Source organism: Arachis duranensis, chromosome 5, assembly GCF_000817695.3.
Source record: "Arachis duranensis cultivar V14167 chromosome 5, aradu.V14167.gnm2.J7QH, whole genome shotgun sequence".
Lineage (NCBI taxonomy): Eukaryota > Viridiplantae > Streptophyta > Magnoliopsida > Fabales > Fabaceae > Arachis > Arachis duranensis.
In genome coordinates this window covers 10402775-10417706 of record NC_029776.3, presented here as the reverse complement: position 1 = coordinate 10417706, position 14932 = coordinate 10402775, and the positions used below count along the sequence as shown (strand labels likewise).

The 14932-nt window shown below is 32.8% G+C and overlaps 2 protein-coding genes across 2 annotated transcripts in view; one reads left to right on the top strand and one right to left on the bottom strand.

The window, feature by feature from the left end:
• Window positions 1-2188: 2188 nt before the first annotated feature.
• LOC107487947 (S-adenosyl-L-methionine:benzoic acid/salicylic acid carboxyl methyltransferase 3) lies at window positions 2189-4834 on the bottom strand. The gene is made up of 3 exons (XM_021142172.2): window positions 4716-4834; window positions 4198-4605; window positions 2189-2865 (listed from the first exon to the last, which is right to left on the bottom strand). The coding sequence occupies exons 1-3, from the start codon at window positions 4788-4790 to the stop codon at window positions 2236-2238; spliced, it is 1113 nt and encodes a 370-aa protein (XP_020997831.1). The 5' UTR covers window positions 4791-4834; the 3' UTR covers window positions 2189-2235.
• Window positions 4835-12634: 7800 nt separating this feature from the next.
• The window catches only part of LOC127747575 (protein FAR1-RELATED SEQUENCE 5-like), a 9369-nt gene continuing 7071 nt past the window's right edge, over window positions 12635-14932 (top strand). The window contains exons 1-2 of the mRNA XM_052261619.1: window positions 12635-12709; window positions 12911-13228. Coding sequence (XP_052117579.1) covers window positions 12635-12709; window positions 12911-13228 — 393 coding nt within the window. The remainder of the gene's footprint in view (window positions 12710-12910; window positions 13229-14932) is intronic.

The window sequence follows — 14932 nt, the reverse complement described above, 5'->3', positions numbered from 1 at the left end:
AGGCACTATTTATATTTGAGCATGGCACCCATTAAACCCTAAAACTCAAATAAAATAATATCTAGAGTCCAAAAGATAATATATCTAAAATCCAAAAGATAATTATCTAAAGAACAAAAGATAATATATGGTTTTATTCTCATTTAATTCGAAATCAAAAGTAATAATGATTTATTCAATTTAACATTTATAACAATAAATGAGATCACCATTATATAAGTCATTTAATTTGAAATAGCATAATTTGTTATTATAATTAATATATGTATTGCCAGAAACAAATTAGGAAATTAAAATAATTTTCTAACAAAAACCTTCGTTCAGTTATTTAAAAATTTTAATCACCTATTATACCCTAATTTACTGAAGCATCAACTTCTTCCTCAAACTCTCTATCATCGCCGCAGTCGCTTGGTCGCCAACCAGTCCCATCGTTGCCGCCGACATCCTCCTCACCACCCCTAGTGAAAATAACCATTCATTTAAGAATAAAAATAATCATCCGCATACATAATAAATTGAACATTCAACATTTTAATTATATATAACTAAACCTAATTCAATCAAAATAATCATCCACATAAAAAATAAAATAATCATTCACATGCCTACTAAAACGACTATTCTATATTGGCCATTGAAGTAGCTTCGTGATGATAAAAAATTGGTGCACTCCAACAATCATGTACTTTTACTGGATCTCTAGGTATTGGATGCACGGAAACTTTTTCGTCGGGGATAGAGTTAGCCTCAATGTAAAAGTGGGGCCAAAAAATAATTTTACAATTAGAATAAAATAAAATAAATAAAATTTTTACGGAGAATTAAATCAAATTACATATAATTTATAGAGAAAAATTGATGGTTGAGGGAGGTCATTGTCCCCCTTATCCTATATGAGGCTCCGCCTCTGCTAATCTTCGCGGTTCAAAATCATAGCCTCTGCGAAAAAAGACATAATGACCGGAAATAATTAAAGTAAAAGTAGTAGAACTGCAATTCAAAATAAGATATAATGCATTGGATTCTATTTCTCATGCTTGTATATATATTTTTATGGCTTTTGCGGTGTCAGCGAAAAATTGCGGCGACGTCGGTACGGCCGGCGGGGTGCAGCAACGTGATGTGAGGACGGAAAAATGACGACGACAAGTTTTAGACCGTGTATTAGAAGTTATAATGAGATTAAGAATAATCGTACGTAGTGTGGATGCATTTAAATGCTAATCCTAAATTTTTAAATTTTTAAATTAATTAATTAATTAATAATCTAATTTTTAATTCATTCTTTATATTGTTTCTATTTAGTGATTTAAAATTTTAATTATCCATTATATCCTAATTTACTAAACCATTAACTTCTTCCTTAAATCCTCTTCTAACAAATAAGAAAGAGAAAATTTAAAAAACTATCACTTTTATTAAAATTTGGTCAGTACTTAACCAACAAAAAAATGAATAATTTCACACTATTAGATAAAATCTTACATCATTAAAAATACTAATGATAACTAATTAATAATTATAAATCACAAAATTTACTAACCTCTAACACTTCTCTTAAAAAAATCATAATTATATCCTAATAAAAGTTAAAATATCTAATAATTGTCAGAATTGCCCGTTGAAATCCTACTTATTAGTTCTTTGTCGAAGACTTATTCCTAGCCGATGAAACTTGCTTCAAAATCCTACTAATTGTTAGTTCTTTGATAGTACTTATTTTTCTTAGATAAAATATATTTTTTAATATTTTTAAAAAATTTTAAAAATATTTTTAACAATCGAAATATTTTTTAAAAATTTTAAAAATATTAAAGACAAAAACATATTTTATTTCTTTTTTTTATTTGAAATTTGATCAGCTGAAATTCATATTTTTTTAGAGAAATGTTAGAGGATTAACAAGTTTTTTTTATTTGTAATTATCAATTAGCTATCATTGATGTTTTTAACAGTGTGAAATTTCATTCAATAATATAAAACTAGCATTTACTTAATCAACAAAAAAAATGAATAATTTCACACTATTAAATATACCCTCACACTATTTAAAATACTAGTGTGCAACATTTCTTCTTACTTAGTATAAACAAGAACGGCTAGGATAGCATCATAGACTATTTTACTGTTTTATTATTCTCATCCATATATCTTTCCCTCCCCCTTCAAATTAAAGGTCTCCAACAATAATGCATAATAATAGTAATTCTAGATCAATACTACGTATGCGAGTTAATTAAAACAAACACACGAGGGCGATTGTTTGGTCAAATATAAAGTGATATTGAAGAACTCTGTTTTCTCCTTAGACATAGTATCGGCTAAGAGCTCCTGGAACACCCGAAAAGCCTCATCAATGATGGTTTCACCAAAGTGTTGGAGAACCAAAGATTCTAGCACGGCCCTCATGCACTTGGCTACGTTATATGCACCGCTTTTGTGTTGATTATCAGTGCCGCAATGGGTCCAGTGCACGGATGATACCTCGGTGCGGTTGATTTTGAAGGAGCCTTGTTTTAAGATCTGGAGTTTGAGTTCCGATGAGGATGGAATGTAGTTTGGAATGTTAAAGCTGTGAAGTTGATCAGCTTGAATGAGTCCCTTGAAGACCAAGTGATTGAGAGCGTTTGCAAAGAGCTCATAAATGTGAACTGCGGACTCCTTGCTGCTTGGGTCTTCGCTTCTTCTTCCCAAGATTGTGAGAATCATACACCCTCCTTCTACCAACTCCTCTGCACGGCTCCTTAGAAACCCCGAAATGTCTCTCTCAAATTGCTCGTAGTATGCTTTCAACACCTTTTTTGGGCTTGTCCTCGTTATATAAATGTTCCCTTTGTTGCTCTTCTCTATACCCTCAGGAACCTACACACAAAATAAATAACCCATATTCTTTGTTATAATTATAGGAAAAGTATAGGTGAGAAGTATCTAAATTATTTTTTAAAAATTTTAGTGCATTTTCAATATATATTTATTTTTTTAAAGTTCTTAAAAATTAGATAAATTAACTCATTCGTCACTTTTAATCAAATTACAACATTTAGTGATCTTCTCCATTCCCCAATATTAACCTAATTATCTTCCATGAGTGTTCAACAAAACACAACGCACTATGAGCAAATCTAAAATATAAATATGACATGATTCATTTTCACTACTAGAAGACACTCCGTCAGCGGTGGTGGTGGTCGTTATCGGTTGTCATCATCAACTCCTTGGTCACCCAACCTAGAGACTTCTTTAAAACGATATCGTTTAGAAACTCTATTCTTCTCTATCTCAATTGGTAGTTGGTTAAACGATGTTGCATATTTCATTAAAAAGTTGTGAAATTACAACAATTACTCGTGATGAAAATTCTAACTTTTACTGGCCATGGCATTAAGTCATTAAAATAAATATTAACTAACTCTTAACCAAATTAATTAGTTGACAGGTATGTATGTTTTATTCTATGTCAAAAATGTGTTTTATAAGAAACTAATAGCCACCATAGATATAGCACTATATTTCACATATTTTATTTATGAGTTTTTGATAGGGAATCAATAAAATATTTGTACAATGTGTAAAATAGTTTATTTGGTAAAATATAAGTTAAAAAATGAATATCACTCATACTATCCAGAATAACAAGGGTACTAGCTGATTTGACACTAAAACTCTGATATCATGTCATGATACCACTCATCCTAAGAGTTTAAGCTGATGGAAAAAAATAACACTAATGGTTATATTTCTAATTCATCCCTAAACCTCTCTTGTACATATTGTATAAATATTTCATTTGCTCTCTATACTTTTTATTTATTTATTTATTTTTCTTAAACATGATGTAAAATAGAATCTGTTAGTATAACTATTAATATATTTTTATAGAATAATATAAAATTTTGGAACAGATAATAATTTTATGATACAGTATCAAAAAAAAAATTATACAAAATTTATTCATCAAACTCAAAAAAAAAATTGTTGCATAAAAAACGTATTATATATATGTATAATAATTTCATATAATACTTTTATTACTGCTTTATAATTGTTTTTTAAGAAGAATAAAAAATATGACGACTAAGCAAAAATATAAAATAAATTATATGTGAATATAGATATAATTGTCTCACGAAAAAATTTAATTAATAAAATTTTGAAAAGAGTGTATCGATAAAAAGATATAAATTAAGAAAATACCTGAGACAACCAATGCAGGCTATAAGAGGAGTGGACAAAATGCAGAGATCGGGTAGGAAAGAGTCTGCCATAGAAAGAACCAGGAACTCCAGAAATGAAACAAGGACCAATCTTATTAGCTTGGATTTCATTATAGAGCTCATGTTTAAAGGTGGGAATAGACTTGAAGATGGAGTTAAAGTCGTTGGCTGGAAGATCGTTCAACAAGACCTGGTATTCGGGTGAGGGACGGTTCAGTTGTTGGGAAAGTGTTTCTACGAATTTGATAATTTGGGTGACTACAAAGAAAGTGTTTGGGCCTGAAGAACATCCCAAGTCAGCAATGGCAAGGTTTCTTGGGAGTGTGTTGCAATATAGGGTTGTTATTGCTTCCTCTATCATGGGCTTCGCTATTGAAATTGCCTTTTGCTGCAATTAATTAGTTAATAATTAATTAAGTACACATTTAATCACACATATATATGTAATATGTTTATTAAAAGCGCATGCTGTTCTTGATGGATAAGATTAATGATAACCTGAAGCAAGCTGTTTCTGGCATAACTGGCTTCCCCCATTCCTTCATTCATATGGAGCACTTGATCAATCTTCATTGCTTAGCTTCCAATCAAATCGTGCAAATACAAAGTAAAATTTGTTTTTGGCTTACAAAAATGGAGTTCATGCCTTCCCATTTATAGTGCCAGTTGCTGCCTTTTTCGACTTTGTCGTGTCAACGTCTCAGCATGCATGATCTTTCAAACTTTAAATGTAATTAAACAATATGAATAATAAATATGCGAATAGTTATCTTAATATTAAGATTTAAGTGGATAATTTGAAGGTGTAGTGTGTTTTTATTTTAGGGAAAGTATGAGGAGCCAATGAAATATTTATACAATGTGCACAATGGAAATTTATGAAATATTAGAGATATAATCATTAGTGTTACCTTTTCTTATCAGCTGAAGCTTTTGGGATGAGTGTTATCATGATATGATATTAAAGCGTTAGATATAAAAGGTTAAGAGTTTTTTGGGAAGATGTTTATTATCTCTAGTACCCGGATAGTTATTCTAGATAGTATGAAAATGTTCATTTTGTAACTCAATAGCCCATTGTATATATTGTATCAATAGTTCATTGTCTCCCTAGCGAGATTTTTTATTTTATTGGATTAATTTTAAAACTCATTATTCATATTATTCATAAAAATCATTGTCTACCATACAAAATTCGAATTTAATTTGTTTAAAACTGCTAGTGTCCACACACAACGCATATCTATTATATGTTAAAAAAAGTTGATTTTAAATTAATTTTATAACCATCTAAAGCATAGTAGCTAGAATCTCGATTTAACTCTTAAAATCTTCCGATATTACGATTTTAAATGAGTTTATCGATTTTACGAAATTTGTACTAAGTCTGACGATTTTACGATTTAAATCTTGTTAAGATTTTACGTTTTACGTTTTTTATTTACTTTTTCGATTTCACGTAAAATCTCGATTTTCTCTACCTTGATCTAAAGGACGCGGAAGCATTTATCGAACGCAAAACTGGAAAGAGAGCATCACTGAATTAGTTAATTACATGATGCCTCTGCGTGCATCTTAAGTATTATTTTCATAGATAATATTAGTTAGGTAGAGGATATACTAATGTTTAAAGGAGGTGCATTGAGGATATTGATACCACAAAATAATGATTATTGTTGGGCTTAACAACCCTCATTTTGTCTCGTACTCGCTGTTGGATCTATAAAACAACCCTAATTAGTTGTATCTTTAAATGAGTAGAGTTGTTACGTAAATTTTTTAAAATCTAAAGTTTGTTAGAGACTCCTAACTCATAGCATGAAATTGGATAGTAGAGTGCTAAATTAGTGTGGTTCATTTTTTTCTAGTATCTATAAATATAGAATTAGTCATTTGCAAGTAATTAAGATTAACTATAATTATAATTCCATTTTTAAATCTCTCTCAAGTTCATTCTGCATTTTTACTCTGTTCTCATTTCCCGATTCAAATTCTGTAGCATAATAGCAGATTTTATCATAGTGCAGTAAATGTGAATGTACAAAAGGTAATACCTTGGTGGATCTCCTCCATTGCAAGGTAGAGAAATCGTGGAATTGAGAATCTGCAATTCTGTCCAACTTTGACAAATTAGCAGAAAGTATGGTTGATCCAGAGCAAGGCCCATGTCAAAACATGAAAACTCAAGTTTTCTCAGCCTTGGATCTTCAAAATTTGGCTCAATTGATGAACCAGCTAGCAACAATGCAAGGGCAGATCGCTCAATCTACGAAACCAAGCACGGATTTGATGCAAGATCGTGCATCTCCATATTACTACCTTCATCCGAGTGAAAATCCAAGTATTTTACTCACTCCAAATCCTCTAACTACACTGAATTACCACTCATGGTCCCGATCAGTTTGGATATCACTGAAAACGAAGAACAAGCTCAGTTTCATAGACCGATCTTTACCAAAATCCGAGAAATCTGATTGCACATTTGAAGCTTGGGATAGATGCAACACTTTTGTTCTGTCTTGATTGCATGCTTCCTTAAGTAGTGAGATTTTGCAAAGTGTGATGTGGTGTAATGTGGCATCAGAGTTGTGGAAAGATTTTAAGCACAGATTTTACGAAGGAGATTTGTTCAGAATAGTTGAGTTGGAAGAAGAAATGTACTCAACAAGACAAGGAGATTTGTCAATCACTTCATTTTTTACAAAGATGAAAGGACTATGGGAAGAATTAGAAGAGTTTCAACCGATTCCATCATGCAGTTGTACAGGATCATGCACATGTGGATTAGAGATTGTTAGATGATATAGAAAGCAGTCGCAAGTGGTTAGGTTCTTAAGAGGCTTGAATGACAAGTTCAGAAATGTGAGATCGCAAATAATCCTCATGAGACCCCTCCCTGATGTCAATACTGGTTTTTCGCTATTATTGCAACAAGAAAAGCAAATGTCAAGTTCAGATCATGCAGAAAGCAAGATGTTAGTAAATGCTACAATTGACAACAACTTCAACACTAATAGAGGCAACATGAGCATACGGGGAAGAGGGAGAGGGCATGGAGGTAGAGGCCGTGGCTTCGGAGGAAGAAGAATGATCAAGAAGTGCTCTCATTGTGGCAAAACTGGCCACTTAGTTGACACATGTTATCACAAGCATGGTTTTCCTCCACACTACCAACAAGATTCAAGCTCAAGAACCATAAATCATGTCACTACTGATGATAAAATTGAGAAAATCAATAACTCTCCTTCAGGAAAGAATAGTAACAGCTTAAGTTCTTTATTTTTCAAAGAGCAAAAACAAGCTCTCATTGCTTTATTCCAGGATCATGAAGAGGATCTTGTTCATAACTCAACACTGGAAATTGAGGCACAAGTCCCATCCCTAGGTATATACCACATTCTTTCCTTTGCCAAATATAAATTAAAACCAAATGATTGGATTTTGGACAGTGGTGTTATTGCACATGTCTCTTTTTCATTAAAATTCTTCAAAAATTATCATAAGATAAATCCAATTATGCTTCAACTACCAGATAGTTCAAAGGTTGTTTCCTCCATTTGTGGAATAGTCTCTTTTCCAAATAATATAAACCTCACAAATGTCTTTTACGCTCCATCCTTTTCTTTCAACATAATTTCAATTTCCAAAGCCACAAAACGCTTACTATATAAATTCTTGTTTGACAAGGTGCATTGTGATCTGTACTTGCACTCACAGCAGCACTCACAGTAGATTCTGCTTTTAGAGATATTTGGCACAATAGGTTAAGACACATCTCTTCTGTGAGATTAGACATAATAAAGAAAGCTTATGACTTTTCTATTTCTGATCATGCAAGCATTTCTTGTGCACCTTGTCATTTTGCAAAACAGAAACGTATTCCTTTTCCTACAAGCATTAATAAATCTAAAAATTGTTTTCATTTGATGCATGTTGACATTTAGGGACCTTTAGCAATTCAATCTATCAAAGGTCACAAATATTTTCTCACTATAGTAGATTATTATAATAGATTTACTTGGGTTTATTTTATTAAAACCAAAGGAGAATCCTCTAATTTGCTTCGAAACTTTATCACAATGATTGAAACTCAATTTCAAAAGAAAGTGAAATGTATAAGATCAGATAATGGTAAGGAGTTTATTATGCATAATTTTTACAACTCAAAAGGTATTTTACATCAAACCACCTGTGTGGAATCACCACAACAAAATGGTATAATAGAGAGGAAGCACCAAGATATCTTAAACATGACAAGAGCTTTTCTATTTGAAAGTAATGTTTCTAAAAATTTTTGACATTTAGCTACTGCTATGCCATTCATGTCATTAATAGGATTCCTAGCTCCTCTCTAAATTTAAAAAGCCCCTATCAAGTCATGTTTAATAAACTTCCTTGCATCAAATATTTTAAAATTTTTGGCTGTTTAGCATTTGCCTCGACTTTGGCTGCTCATAGAACCAAATTAGAAAAAAGAGCCAAACAAGCTGTATTTTTGGGTTTTAAGTCTGCCACTAAAGGATATCTTCTTATGGATTTGCAAACTAATGAATTTTTTTATCATGAAATGTCATTTTCTATGAAAGAAATTTTCCTTTTCACACGAAAGATGCCCCTAACTCCTCATTTACTAACAATTCATCTACTAATAATGCTCAAATTTCAAATAATCATGCTTTACTCTTTGATGACACATTCATATCATCACATACACACCAAATCATGTTTCACATACACCTCACTCACAATCACCTCTCATCACCCCATACACACCTCATGATGCACACATTGATCATCCTCAAAATCCCGTTCCTCCCTCTTCTCATACATCCACTGTCTCACCAACTTTAGTTCCTAGGAGAACATGTAGGATTAGACAACCACCAGCATATTTGTCTGATTTTCAATATTTTCAAACCAGTATAACAACTCAGAATGAATCCCAATCATCTTTCAAGGCAAGATATCCTCTCTCTCAATATATGTCCTATGATAATTTCTCACATGCACACAAAATTCTTTGTTTAGCTATTGATTCTATCATTGAACCTCAAAGTTATGAACAAGCAATTCAACATGTTGTTGGAAAGAGGCAATCAGATCAGAACTCAATGCTCTTGAAGCAAATAAAACTTTGACTTTTACATCCTTACCTAAGGAAAAGAGAGCAGTGGAGTGCAAATAGATTTTTAAAACCAAACTCAGAGCATATGGGACAGTGGAAAGACATAAAGGAAGGCTCGTTGCAAAAGGCTATACTCAAATCCCTGGATTTGATTTCTTTGACACATTTAGTCCTGTGGTAAAAATGTCTACTCTTCGAGTTTTGTTGACACTTGCAGCGTCTAAGGGTTGGTTTCTCCACCAATTTGATGTCAACACTGCCTACTTACATGATGATCTTCCTGAGACAGTTTATATGACGGTTCCTCCAGGTTTATCGGCTCCCCCCAACAGTGTTTGCAAGCTTGAAAGATCTCTTTATGGACTCAGACAAGCTAGTTGTCAATGGAACCACAAATTATGCTCAGTTCTCAAAGCTTCAGGGTACATTCAATCCAAGGCAGATACATCCTTCTTTACCAAAGGCACCAGAGATGATTTCACTTGCATTCTTGTGTATGTGGATGATCTGATTTTATCTGGAAATAACATGAATGAAACAATCGGATGAAAAAAGTGTTGGATGATGCATTCAACATCAACGACATCGGTAAACTTAAGTACTTTCTGGGTTTTGAAATTGCACGAAGTAAAGAAGGAATTGTCATGAATCAGCGAAAATATGCTACTGATCTCCTCTATGAATTTGGAATGACAAATGCCAAGCCTGCGACTACGCCAATGAACTAAACAACTCCACTATCCAAATCTTCAAGCACCGCATTAACTGACTTGACTCCTTACCGCAGGCTTGTTGGGAGGCTGCTGTACCTCACAACTACAAGACCAGATATTTCATTCGCCATCAACAAGTTGAGCCAGTACTTAGACTGTGCTACAACAAATCATTTCAAAGCAGCCATGAACATCTTAAGATATATAAAACATGCACCAGCCAGTGGAATAAAGTTCTCTGTCGCCTCATCAGATTTGTTGCTCACAGGATACTCAGATTCAGACTGGGGGATATGTCCAGACACAAGGAGATCTGTCTCTGGATTTTGTTTCTTTTTGGGTTCATCTCTTGTGTCATGGAAAAGTAGGAAACAAACTACAGTTGCTAGATAGTCAGCGGAAGCGGAGTATAGAGCTATGACTTTGGCAACATGTGAGGGAAGGTGGCTGACCTACATACTTCGAGACTTTCATACTCCACTGAGCAAACCGATCACTCTTTACTACAACAACCAGTCCGCAATGCATATAGCTGCCAACCTTGTATTTCATGAAAGAACGAAGCATATCGAGATAAACTGCCATACGATGAGAGATAGAGTACAAGATGGCTCACTAAAGTTACTGTCAATCCCCAGTGGAGAGCAGATAGCAGACGTGCTCACAAAGAGCTTAGCTCCAAGGCCATTTCCATCATTTTATCGCAAGCTTGGATTGGTTGATATATGCACTCCAAACTTGAAGGAGGCTGTTGAATGATAAGGCTATGCAGTTCATATAGCTAATTAGTTGTATCTTTAAATTAATAGAGTTGTTAGGTAAATTTATTAGAGTCTAAAATTTGTTAAAGGCTCCTAACTCATAGTATGAAGTTGGTTAGCATAGTGCTAAATTAGTGTGGTTTAGTTTTTTTTAGTATCTATAAATATAGAACTAGTCATTTGCAAGTAAATAAGATTAATCATAATTACAATTTCATTTTTAAATCTCTCTCAAATTTACTCTGTACTTTTACTCTACTCTGATTTCTTGATTCAAATTCTGCAGCATTATAACAAATTTTATCACTGACAAAGCAACCCGAATCAGAAATAAAATATAACATGATGACGATATCATGGCTAGACTTATTAGCTTAATTAGAATACATCAATAAGGCATAACAAACTCCATAAATTGAAACGTTGATGAAGTGTTACTCTCCCTTTCTGGTGGTCGTAGGTCTTAGTTACTATTGCTAATGCAGGAAAAATAAATAAATAATTATACAAATTAAACAAGTGTAAATTATAAAATAACCATATAGTTTTAGTAAATATAAATTCACGTATTCTTTTTATTTATTATTTTACATTCAATATTTAGATGATTGAATTTTAGAGTTATCACTTATTTAATTAAATTTAGATATTCATTGGCTTATTTTAAATATTTTAGATATTCATTATGCATATAAAAAAAATTTTAAAAAAAATGTTAGGAGTTAATACAACACTATCAATATTGCAGTTAACATTTAACATGAAGAAAAAAAATCCAAAATGTTTAAAAATAAAATTATTTAAAATTTAATTAAAAAAACATTTGAAAATTTGAACTCAGTAAATTTTATTTTTAATGAGTTTTATATTAATCTTATCGGTTCTGTTAGGTAGATAATGAAAAATCTGAACAACATAAATAATGGGTTAAAAATTTGCCCCAATAAAATTAAAAACAAAAAACACTCCACCCAAATTATCCAGCTAAAAACCTTCATTCAGTTATTTAAAAATTGTAATCATCTATTATACCCTAATTTACTAAAGCATCAGCTTCTTCCTCAAACTCTCTACCATCGCCGCAGTCGCTTGGTCGCCACCAGTCCCATCGTCATTGTCGACATCCTCCTCACCACCCCTAGTGAAAATAACCATTCATTTAAGGATAAAAATAATCATTCGCATACCTAATAAATTGAACATTCAACATATTTTAATTATATATTACTAAACCTAATTCAATCAAAATAATTATTCACATAAAAATTAAAATAATCATCCGCATGACTACTAAAACGACTATTCTAAATTGGCCATTGAAGTAGCTTCGTGATGATAAAAGATCGGTGCACTCTAATAATCACGTACTTTTACTGGATCTCTGGATATTAGATGCACGAAAACTTCTTCGTCAGGGGTGGAGTTAGCCTCAATGTAAAAGTGGGGCCAAAAAAATAATTCTACATTTAGAATAGAATAAAATAAAATTTTTAAGGAGGATTAAATTAAATTATATTTATAATTTGTAGAGAAAAATTGATGGTTGAGGGAGGTCATTGCCCCCTTACACTCTATGAGGCTCCGCCTCTGCTAATCTTCGCGGTTCAAAATCATAGCCTCTGCAAGAAAGACATAATGACCGGAAATAATTATAGTGAAAGTAGTAGGACTGCAATTCAAAATAAGACATAATGCATTGGATTCTATTTCTCATGCTTGTATATATTTTTATGGCATCGCGGTGTCAGCGAAAGGTTGCGGCGGTGTCAGTACGGCCGGTAGGGTGTAGCAGCGCGATGTGAGGACGAGAGAATGACAATGTCAAGCTTTAGACCGTGTATTGGAGGTTATAGTGAGATTAAGAATAAGGAAAAGTATGAGGAGCCAATAGAGGTATTGTACAATGCATACAATGGGGTTAAATTTAAATTTAAAATATATTATGGAAAATTAATTAATTTTAAATTGTTTCTAATTTGAAATTTGTAACAAATTAGGATTATCGTCAGTTATAGAATCAAAACAACGAACCCCCTCTCTCAATACGTCGTTACTTCCATTCTCTCTATTTCTCTGAGAATTTTGCCGGTGCAGCGCATCCACGATCATTGCCTGTCGTCCGAGTATGTTCCGACCGGCCTCGTTCTGTGCATAGTGCACCACCCAGTACGACGTGCCTCTCGTTTGGTTGATCTTCATGGCAAGGCAGCAACAAGGACATCCAGCGAGGACAGTATGCAGCCGGTGTGTGCCTTCTTCCCGATGTGGACGTTGCAAGATAAAGGTGTTTCAAGTGTGCTTCCTCCTTCACGCACATCACCCAGCCGAAGTAATGAGAATTCATCAATTCATCAATTCATCAATGAAAACATAGCCGATCATTCCGTCATTGATGGTGAGCAATCGAATAAGGTGAGCAACTTACTTTCAAAACATTGATAATGGATGGTTATTTTTCAACTGATTTAGATTTTAAATCTCAATGCAAATGACTTGTATATTTTTATGTTTAATGTTTATCCATATGTGATGGAGAATTTATGATTCTACTAAATCTGTGATTGTTTTAAATTTAATGGATGGTTATATGTATAGAGAATTTTTTTAGGAATTAATTAATCATGGCATGTGTATAGAATGGTTTTATAATAGTATGGTATGCTTATATACTTCTTGGATATTATATGCTTCCTGCATAGTATATGGTATGCTTATATGCTTTCTGTATATTATATGCTTATTTTTCATGCTTATATACTTATATGTATGGAGAATTTGCAGAAATTAATTAATGGTATTCTTATATGATTGTTTTATAATGAATGGAGAATTTGTGATTCTACCAAATCTGTTATTGTTTTATATTGAATAGTATGTTTATATGTATGGAGAATTTGCATAAATTAATTAATCATGGCATGCTTATATAATGGTTTTATAATGGTATAGTATGCTTATATGCTTTTTGCATATTATATGGTATGCTTATATGTATAGAGAATTTGCATAAATTAATTAATGGTATGCTTAGATGATTGTTTTATAATGAATGCTATGCTTATATGCTTCCTGCAGGTATAGATAAGAATTATGTATATAATTAGACATGATGGTCATTCAATGAATAAAAAAAGTTACATGCTTATATGCTTATATGCTTCTTGCATATTATATGGTATGCTTATATGCTTCCTGCATATTATATATATGCTGATTTTTCATGCTTATATGCTTATATGTATGGAGAATTTGCATAAATTAATTAATGGTATGCTTAGATGATTGTTTTATAATGAATGCTATGCTTATATGCTTCTTGCATGTTGATGAGCGGATAATTTATACGCTTTTTGGCATTGTTTTTAGGTAGTTTTTAGTAAGTTTGAGCTACTTTTAGGGATGTTTTCATTAGTTTTTATGTTAAATTCACATTTCTGGACTTTACTATGAGTTTGTGTGTTTTTCTGTGATTTCAGGTAATTTCTGGCTGAAATTGAGGGACTTGAGCAAAACTCTGAAAAAGGCTGGCAAAAGGACTGTTGATGCTGTTGGATTCTGACCTCCCTGCACTCAAAATGGATTTTCTGGAGCTACAGAACTCCAAATGGCGCGCTCTCAACGGCGTTGGAAAGTAGACATCCAGAGCTTTCCAGCAATATATAATAGTCCATACTTTATTCGAAGAATGACGACGTAACTTGGCGTTGAACGCCAAGTACATGCTGCTATCTAGAGTTAAACGCCAGAAAAACGTCATGATCCGGAGTTGAACGCCCAAAACACGCTATAACATGGAGTTCAACTCCAAGAAAAGCCTCAACTCATGGATAGATCAAGCTCAGCCCAAACATACACCAAGTGGGCCCCGGAAGTGGATTTATGCATCAATTACTTACTCATGTAAACCCTAGGAGCTAGTTTATTATAAATAGAACATTTATCTATTGTATTAGATATCTTTGATCACTTTAGGTCTTTGATCAGTCGGTCTTGTGACCACATGGGGGCTGACCATTCGGCCATGCCTGAACCCTTTGCTTGTGTATTTTCAACGGTGGAGTTTCTGCACACCATAGATTAAGGGTGTGGAGCTCTACTGTACCTCAAGTATTAATG

Coding starts and splice junctions, on each gene's coding strand:
- LOC107487947 (XM_021142172.2), bottom strand. CDS start 4,790: ATGAAGATTGATCAAGTGCTCCATATGAATGAAGGAATGGGGGAAGCC. Junction 4,606..4,715: donor CCAGAAACAGCTTGCTTCAG/GTTATCATTAAT, acceptor AATTAATTGCAG/CAAAAGGCAATTTCAATAGC. Junction 2,866..4,197: donor GCCTGCATTGGTTGTCTCAG/GTATTTTCTTAA, acceptor TTTTGTGTGTAG/GTTCCTGAGGGTATAGAGAA.